The sequence below is a fragment of the Rutilus rutilus genome, assembly GCF_951802725.1.
Source record: "Rutilus rutilus genome assembly, chromosome: 13".
Taxonomy (NCBI): domain Eukaryota; kingdom Metazoa; phylum Chordata; class Actinopteri; order Cypriniformes; family Leuciscidae; genus Rutilus; species Rutilus rutilus.
The window spans coordinates 24,075,864-24,085,889 of NC_140218.1; the positions used below are offsets into that span (position 1 = coordinate 24,075,864).

The 10,026-nt window shown below is 34.9% G+C and overlaps 1 protein-coding gene across 3 annotated transcripts; it reads right to left on the minus strand.

The window, feature by feature from the left end:
- Positions 1–958: 958 nt before the first annotated feature.
- LOC311302943 (acidic mammalian chitinase-like) lies at positions 959–9,874 on the minus strand. Of its 3 annotated transcripts, none has more exons than XM_084429103.1 (13): positions 9,793–9,874; positions 5,922–6,155; positions 5,759–5,830; positions 5,649–5,675; positions 5,201–5,405; positions 5,019–5,075; positions 4,759–4,924; positions 3,789–3,913; positions 3,533–3,656; positions 2,710–2,892; positions 2,493–2,609; positions 2,277–2,409; positions 959–1,432 (listed from the first exon to the last, which is right to left on the minus strand). In XM_084429103.1, exons 3-13 carry the CDS (start codon positions 5,784–5,786, stop codon positions 1,158–1,160), a joined length of 1,440 nt encoding a protein of 479 aa, XP_084285229.1. In that variant the 5' UTR covers positions 5,787–5,830; positions 5,922–6,155; positions 9,793–9,874; the 3' UTR covers positions 959–1,157. The 3 variants fall into 3 exon arrangements, with proteins under 3 accessions (XP_084285229.1, XP_084285230.1, XP_084285228.1); XM_084429104.1 differs by having other exon boundaries at positions 6,071–6,155; positions 9,793–9,843; XM_084429102.1 differs by having other exon boundaries at positions 5,958–6,155; positions 9,793–9,843.
- Positions 9,875–10,026: the final 152 nt, after the last annotated feature.

Consider the following 10,026-nt stretch of genomic DNA (forward strand, 5'->3'; position numbering starts at 1 on the left):
TTATTTTATTTTGCAGTTTGGCTTCCCTCTCAGATTCATCATGTCTAATTTATGGCTCTTCTCTCTGCTACTCAGCAGGTAGTTCATATTTGTTGTCTTAAAGGGTAACTCTCGCCAAAATGCAATCTAGGGTCTTTTTGTTAATCTACCCGAGGCAAACTATCGTTTAAAAGCATAATTCGAATGGAAACGCCACTTTTAAGTTTGACCGTATTTTCGATTTAGGTTCAAATGCCTTGTGAATGGGAGTGAATGGGGCACTTTTATGATAGCATCAAAAATGACTATTTTTAAAACACTAAGGAGGCTTGATACAACATGAAACTTTGCTCAAAATATCACATGGGGCTCTACACATGAACTCGAGCATTGAGAACATTGTTTGTGTACACAGAATTTACTAAAAAGAAAGATTTTACCCCTGCTGAAAATTCACTAAGAATGTCTATATACCATATGATGTATCCTGTGCATCTATTGCTTTTTCCCTTTCATGTGTGGTATCATTCATTTTAAATGCCTCAGTGTGGTTGCTAAAATGGTCTCAATTTCACAGCAGTCACTTATATTATGAGAAAGATAAGAATTCTGTAAAAGTGTGCCTCTCACAAGGTCTCTGGTGAGATTGAGAATGTTTTTCTTGGGTCACGGGACAGTGGCGTGCACAGGGGGGTGAGGGCTTGAGCCCCTGCCCCTTTAACCTCTAATAGTAAAGTGCCCTTTCGGTCGTATGTACATAATCAATGTTTATGATTAGTTCCTAATTAGAAACAATAAAAAATTTATAATACATTGAAATTAGAATCAGATTAAACACAGAGCTAGAATCAAATTGAAACTAAATTCTAATAAATTAATTGAACTTAGAAGCGCAAGTAAAAACCTGCACGCAGAATAACTTCACCCACGCTGCTGAGGTGCAGTCACACTCTAATGTAAAATAAGTGGACAAGTGGTGTTTTTTTAATCAGGTTAGTTTTAATCAGACAAGTTAGACTGTGCCCCCTTTTTTAGACCCAACTAAATATTTTACGAAAGTGGTATTATATCATTGACTGTCTATGTTAAATTTGAAGACATTAACACAATACTTAAAGATAAAATGTGAAATTATTGCGGCACTAGTGGCCCTGAATAGTAAAACCGTGATGGAAAGGTTAATTCTTAGGCCAGTCACAGCACAGGCAGTTGGGATTGAAGACGGTCCCTTCACCGCATCTCTTTACATAGGTCATGCCATTAGCACAATGAATGAAGGTCATCGGGTCAGCTGGGTTTGCATATATTCCCCCCGTCGGTTTGTCTACACAGAACTCTGTTCCTGAGGGACCTGTCGGCACAACATGAGGTCTAGAAGATAGAGCAGTGGTGGATGCTGTTGTTGAGGTCCCAGAGAGCACATCGGTTGTATTTGGAGGGAGAGATGGAAACTCTGGAGGAGGAAATTGGAATTTGATGTTTTATCTTAAGTTTACCAATTATTAATCTGGTTTATTACACGGCATCCAGTGGTCTGATATTTCCTGATATTTAGCATCATCCATGGCTACACTTAAGCATGCGGGTAATATTATGAACCATTTTCAACTCTAATCAATATTTCACGCCCACATATTTATTATTTCTTTATTTGGGGAGTAGCCGTGCAATAAAGGATAATGTACAGTCAGTCGGATATTATCGCAAAATAAACCGTGACCGGGTGATGCAGAACAGAATATACATTATCTGTTCTTTATATAATATAATCATTAGATAGATAGAAGTCAAAATGATGAGATGCTATGTCATAATGAGATAAAATGTCAAAATTATGACAGTTGAAATTATGAAAAAAGTCATGACAAATTTAAAACTGAGTAATTGAAGTATGACAAAGTTGAAATTTAAGTCTGACAAAGTTGAAATTATGTCAATTATTAGATCAAAAGTCAAAATTGAACTCAAATTGAAATCACAAAAAGTTGACATGAAATTTTACACATAAATATGAGATAAAAAATCTAAAGTAGATAGTTATAATAATGAGATTAAAAAAAATCTAAATTATGACAAATGGAAATTATAACTAGTTGAAATTATGGAGACAAAAATCATAAGTAGGATTATCAATTTCCTACTTTAACCCATTTATGTCATAATTCTGACTGTTTATCTCATAATTATAAATTAGTATCTCATAATTTTGACTTTTCACGTGATAATTGATTTACCAACGTATGTTTTTTTTTCTTATGTGGCGGAATGGGCTTCTATAAATATGAGATGTACTGTACCAGTATCAAGAAGTGTACGGAGTTGCCCAATAAGAGGGTAGTTGCCCTGCCCACAGAACTGTCCTGCAAAGTCATCGAGATCCAGAGCCCAGACGAAAGCTCCACCGAACTTGTTCTCCTTCAGGTAGTTCACCTGTAGCAGACCAGATTTAATTATTGAAAGCAGGAGAACTGCATTAAATTGTATGTAATTTCCAACATTTATGACATATTCACCTTAGTCGTAAAGCTTTCCTTGGTGTCAAATCCCACCCAGTTCCCATCCTTGGTTGCATAAGGAACTTTCTGATCATCAATCCATTGCACGGGGGTTCCTTGAAGGAAAGTACAGATCTGATGGGAGATGATCAGTCCATAACTCTTCTGATTTTATTTTACACAATTAAATATTGTGCTATGATGTAAGTGCATGAGTACAGATTGAAGATGAGACCTCATAATAGGACCAGAATCCATTCTCTCTGGTGAAAGGTGCAGCTGAGGCAGGTCCACTAGCTGGAGCTCCAACTCCACTGGCTGCAGACGCCAGACGAAACGTTCTTCCATATGTTGCAAAGCCCATCCTCAGCTTCTCCACAGGAGTACCCTGATCTCTCCAGTATTTCATTGCAAAATCCTACATAGTCATGATGAATCAGTTATTTTCTGTTGCATGTTTCCAGCTGCTTGTTGTTTGCAATGACTCCAGTATAATTCATAAATCATTTATATGTTATACTTGATGTTATACACTGCCCAGCCAAAAAAAAAAAAAAAAAGGTTTTTGTATTTAACCAGACAAATGCTTAATAAAAATCTATGATTTGATCATTATTGCAGTGATTCTTATGTTTCAAGCATGTTATACTGTATGTTTGACAACAGTTCTTCTAACCCTAATTGATGGAGTGTCTAGCTTTTCATTTCTTAAACAACCAGTAGGAAGACACATCATGGCCATATTCCAGGAAGACAATGTCAAGATTCATCAGGCTAAAATTGTGAAAGAATGGTTTGGAGGGAGCATGAAGAATGATTTTCACACATGAATTGGCACCAGACTTTAAATATGTTGAAAGTCTTTGGGATGTGCTGGAGGAGACTTTACTGAGTGCTTGACTCTTGCATTGTCAACACAAGATCTTGACCAACAATTGATGCACCTCTTGATGGAAATAAAAGTTGTGATGTTATTTCCATCAATAGGCATTTGACTTTTCTTTTTGGCAAGGCAGTGTATTTCAGAAATTTTACAGTAGGATATAAGGCTTTTGTACAGTATTTAAGTAGATATTGTCTCCAGTGTCTCCAGAGCCACGGTACAGAGGACTGTTGTGCCCAGTTACCGTCTCCCATGAGCCATGGAAGTCATAGGTCATGACATTAATGAAGTCCAAATATCTGCATTACAAAAGGGAGTTCATAGTTATCACCCATTTATACATTTGATTGCCATTTTAAGAGATTCTTTCCAAAGCATATTAAACATATTTCATGATTCAAAGTGAACAAAAAAGTGAACAGGAGACCTACTTGGCCATTTCTGCAATTTCATAACCAGCATCAATGTTTCCTTTCCCAGCAGCCACTGCAGCGCTGAGCATGAGTATGGGGCGTCCAGTGGCGGCACTCTCTGCCTGGTAAGCTTCATGGAGTTCCTGTTATAGTCACATATTTGCAGTGGATTAATGCCTTTTTAAACTCAATGCAATACACATTGAAATCTAATATAAACCTGGAAATAAGCAGAAAGACAAAAAAACATTAAATAAATATGCATGATGTTAAACAAAAATACATTTTTCTGCTCCATTTCTTGGTAACTAATCAAATAAGTACATTTGTGACACTGATCATGTGACTCTTTGTACAGAAGTTCAGATGTTCCTCTGGATCATCTCAATCATTTTGGAGAACATGATCATCAGGTTTTACACAAACTTGTGGAGTTCATGAAGCTCAAGTGCTGCTGTCATTAAAGCAAAAGAGGAACAAACTAAATACCTCCTAAACAATGTTTTAATTCATTTTTAATTTAATTAATTAATTTCTTGTTATGCTCATATTTTATTTTTTTTACTTACAGTTTTAGGTAACACAGGAGTTATTTGTTAACATTAGTTAAAACATTAAACGAGCAATACATTTTTAAAGCATTTGTTAATATTAGTTAATAAAATGTCTATATTCTTCTTAATTCACAGAGCATTAACTAATGTTAACAGATGTAGTAGTTAATGTTGAAATTAACATTAACATTCTTAGTTCAAGTTAACTAATGTAGTTAACTAATTGTAATAAATGAAATCTTATTGTAAAGCGTTACCCATTTTTTACCCATTTAAAAAAGCATTTTCACCAGTGTACTTATGGACATGCGTACATGCATATGATTATTTATCATCTTTATTGATTTTTACTCCAACATTCAACCATGTTATCAACTTGTTGTAAAGAGCATTGATTTGTGTGAGAGAATACAAATCTGTAAATAATGAAGTACCTTACACAGCAGAGTGAATCTCTGCTTGTCTTCTGGAGGACTTCCACGAGAACCGGGATACTCCCAGTCCAGATCCAGACCATCAAAGCCATGGGTCCTCAGAAATGCGATGGAGGACTGAATAAACGTCTGCCTGTTTTCTGATGTGGACACCATGGTACTAAACCTAGAGTAAAGAGGGAAATCGCATGAAGATGAAATTAACAGTTCTGTTCTACACACACATCCTTCAATATTCAATGTTTGAGCTGGACTCTTACTGTTCTGAGCCGAAGTTCCATCCTCCGACAGCCAAGAGAGTTTTCAAGCTGGGGTTTCTGTCAAGACAAATATTTGTATCATTATTCGCTGTAAAAATCATTAATCAAAACTACATTACGTAATGCATTCTATTCTGTAAACAAATATATTCACAAACAAAACATCAGATAATATCACATACCTTTCCTTTAGTCCATTGAAAGATTTGTAGAGAGTTTTATCATTCCATTCAAAGGTTGTCAATTTATTTTCCGGACTAATAATGGAAAAAGCATAAATTAAATGAGTGCACAGATCTGGGTCCACATTAGATGGCAGGTACTTGCCACCGTCAGGTCTGTACTGAGACCAGTTCGTGAAGTAGCATAGCAGTTGGAAGGCCAATCCTGAAAAAATAAATAAATAATAATTACTACACAAATATCTATTACACAAATATTAATAATAATAATAATATAAAACAGAACTAATAATAATATTAATAATATTAATAATTATTATTTCCACAACCCTACAAAGGACAAGCTGTTTGGATAATGGATACATTTGTATTGTTATTAGTATTATTTAAACATGGCTTTTGAATATCATATTTAATAATGAAACAACAAATAAATAAATAAACTTACCAAAGTGGCACAATGCCAGAGAAAAGCCTGAAAAGAGATACAAATTAAATGTTAACATATAAAACATTCAAACTCTTAAAAAGCATTCTCTAAGAGCAACAATCACTTACCAGCTATAAAAATAAATTTGGTCATCATAAAGTGAAGACTTGAAGTCAGTCAAGAAACTGTGTCTGCTATTGCTGAAATGCAGAATTTATCATGTATTTTACTTCCTTTTACCCCCCAACTCACAGAACTTCTGCATGAAAACAATGATTAACCAAAACAGACATTTCAAAAAAGGAATTTCCCCATAAAGCTGCTCACTGTCATCTGTCCTGGATGTTACCAAACATCACATGGTTAAGAAATCGACCATTTCTACAATACCAGTCTTTAGGTTTTGTGCATTTTGATTGTAGGAGTGTTTGTTTCATTACTCATTAGAACAATCCTTTCCAAGATACAAGCCCCTTCAGAATATGTTCAGTCTTCTGTCACTGAGTCCATCCAAAATGACATCCACTGCAAAGAGAGTAAAAAAATACTGTAAAATATCTTTATATTTACATTCATGCATTTAGCACTTCTATCCAAAGCGACTTACAACAGAGCAACATAAGCAATTGAAACGCAAAGAAAGAGGAAGATGTTTTCCTTCACTACACACAACTTTCAGACAGCAATGTAATGCACCATTAATTCCAATTACCAATCTTTGTTACTAACTTTCAAAATATTCAGTGCATGTCCTGTTTGATGACCTGTTCTTCAGGCTTCAAGGATCTGTAAAGTTTGTCATCATTCCATTTGTATGTCACAAGATCACTTGCATGGCCAATGAAGAATAAAAGTTCACCACACTTTAAACCCAGCCTACACATTTGTAGAGATTCAAAAACATTGTTTTTAAATTATATTTGTATTCTATTCTAATACCCTGATTAGTGTAACACAGTAAAAACTGAACTTGCAGGAAGAAGAGACTATTACAAAACCTCTCGCAATACAACTTTAATATAGTAGGATGTCCTGTTACTTTATCCTCTACAGTAAAAGACCTGGGTGTTATACTCGATTGCAACCTGTCTTTCGAAAATCATATTTCATATGTTACAAAAACCGCCTTTTTCCACCTTAGAAACATTGCTAAGCTACGTAATATGCTATCAGTTTCTGATGCAGAAAAGTTAGTTCATGCATTCATGACCTCGAGACTAGATTACTGTAATGCTTTATTAGCCGGTTGTCCTGCATCCTCAATAAACAAGCTACAGTTAGTCCAGAATGCCGCCGCTAGAGTTCTTACTAGATCAAGAAAATATGATCATATAACACCGATTTTATCATCACTGCATTGGTTACCTATAAAGTTCCGTATTAATTACAAGGTATTGCTACTGACTTATAAAGCCCTAAACGGCTTAGCTCCAGTCTATTTAACGGATCTTCTATCGCCCTATAATCCATCGCGCTCTTTAAGATCACTTAATTCAAGGCTTTTGGTCATACCTAGGATATCCAGAACCACCAAAGGAGGGAGAGCATTTTCACATTTAGCTCCAAAACTCTGGAATAGCCTTCCTGATACTGTTCGTTGCTCAGACTCGCTCTCCCAGTTTAAAACTAGATTAAAGTCGCATCTCTTCAGCCAGGCATTCATATAATATTTTTAATCTTACAGTTCAAATTACAATCCGGCCTCTAGTTAATAAACGCCAGAGGAGAACTGGCCCCCGACTGAGCCTGGGTTCTCCCAAGGTTTTTTTTTCTCCATTGGGTCACCTGATGGAGTTTTAGGACACCATTAGGTCACTTGATGGAGTTTTTCGGTTCCTTGCCACTGTTGCCTTTGGCTTGCTCAGTTGGGGATATTCTGGGGATATCTAATTTGATTTTATCAATCAATAAATTCCACTAGAAACAAACCTGTTGTATTATTTTAATTTAATACTGTGAAGCTGCTTTGATACAATCTGTATTGTGAAAAGCGCTATACAAATATACTTGACTTGACTTGACTTGACTATTATGATATAGGCTACAATATTTGTTTGCGCATTCATTTAATATAATGTATAGTAAAAGATACAACATTATAATGTGTAAATCACTTTGCATAGAAGCATCTGCTAAATGTACATTTAAATATATACTTTCATAAATGTAAATAAAATATGTCAGTGCTATTGTTTTGTCTTTCACATCAGTCTTTTTTTTTTTTTTTTTGCCATTTTTATAAAAGCTACTTAAATGTCCTAACTGAACTAAGGCCTAATCCTGGCTTAATCTAAGCCCTGTCTGTGAAACCAGGCCCAAATTATATTGTAAATTATATTATAAATATCTTGAGATTAGATTAATTTATGTGAAATGTATTTATTTATTTATAATAAATAATGAATCAACATGTGCTGTGATAACAGCAGTTAAAGATTAACCTTTTACTGTCTTTGACATTTACTTCAGCATTGTGGTTCTCATATCAGATGTTAGGCTATGTAATAGTGTGACCCTGCTCAACAGTACAACAATATGGATGGGAAGTAACCTTGTATGCCAGACTTTTACCTTACCATCATTTATATGTTTTATCAGCTACTTATGAAAGATTATTTTAAAGACCTACAAGTTGTGTGCAAACAAGACTAATGATTTTAATTTCCTGTTTTGCCCCAAACATGATCAGGAAGGCTATTTCAGAGTTAAGGACCCAAATATTGAAACGCTCTTCCTCCTTTAGTGGACTTAGATATCCTAGGTAACACCAAAAGTCCAGAGTTTTGTGATATTAAAAAGCGTGATGAATTATAGGGTGATAGAAGATCAGTTAAATACACTGGAGCTAAACCATTTAGGGCCTTATAAGTCAGTAATACTTTGTAATCGATAGCCTACAGAATTGGTAACACATTCTGTCAACTTGGATAAATTAGAGATTTTATCTGGTCATGATGAAATATATAACAGAGTATCATCAGCATAACAGTGGAAACTAATGTTTTCTTATAATATTACCAAAGGAAAGCATGTTGAAAATAGTAGAGGGCCTAAAACAGACCCTTGCATAAAAAACTAAATTGTAACAGTCTGATAGGTACGATCTAAACCACCTTAATGCCTGTGCCTGAATTGCCTGTAATTTTGTAATCGATCTAAGAGTATGTCATGATCTAGTGTTAAGCACTAAGATCAAATAAAACTAGTTTTGAGATGCAACCTTGGTCAGAAGTTAGAAGTGAGTCATTTTTATGAGCGCAGTTTCCAATGGGGCCTGAATCCTGACTGAAAATTTTCATAGATATCAGCACACTGTAATAAAGAAATCTGTAAAAAATGGAAAAGGTACTGGTAATTTACTGGCAGTATCTCATCCGTTATTTTTACGGACATTTTCTTTAACCCTTAAAACACAACACAATTCAATGCGTACAAATGCATTGGAATGCAATGCAATATACAGGTGAGAAATCAATGAAGAAAATTATTTCATATATTAGCACAGGACATGGGGCCCTTTTTTACATGTACAATAAATCATGCAATTTAATACTGTATATCATGTATTTTTTATTACATCTACTTTAAGGGAAGTCATCATCATCATGATTTTTCTCGTATGTCTATGTTTATCTTTATGGGCCAATAAACTGACAGCATTATCACATTTGCACCAGAGTTGAAACCTCCAAATGACAATGTTAGCCTATATCATGTTTAACTTGTTACCTTTAATTTGAATGTATTATGCAGGCTACTTATCCAAGAAATTATGTATTGCCCATTATTTATCCCGTGTGCCTCTGGCACAGTTAGAATTGATCTCCAGAGGTCAAATGAAGGATTGTGTAATAGATTTTAAAGTGTTTCTCTATTTTTGAGGGAAAAGGGGAACAAAACTAATCAAAGGTTATTTAAAACCGTTATAAAACAAATGATAAATAGTCATGACACAATATGTTGTAATATTTCACACACTGTGAACTTCCCTCTGTTACTGCTGTGTTCTGATCAGTTTTTAAAAGGAAATAACATGTTCTTTGTTTACCACATAAAATGTGACTGAATGAGATGAAATACTTGTACTTGTTAAATTCTCAAGATTATCTGCGCTGTTATTTTTAGACAACCTTATAATAATGAAACACAATACAGAACTTACGTAGACTGTGGATTCTCAATGTTTACAGGTTTGTGTGCGTGTCCATCAATGTTTGTGGTAGAGCGGAGCTCGTGCTCAGTTCAATCTGTCCTCTAGTGGAGAATATCGGCATAACAGCCTCCCAATGGGCGCGTAAACGAGCAGTCTACCCAAAATATGAAAATTCATTCATTGTTTACTCACTCTGATGTAGTTTCCAACTCATATGTGGGACATGTATGTGAGCTTTGGAGG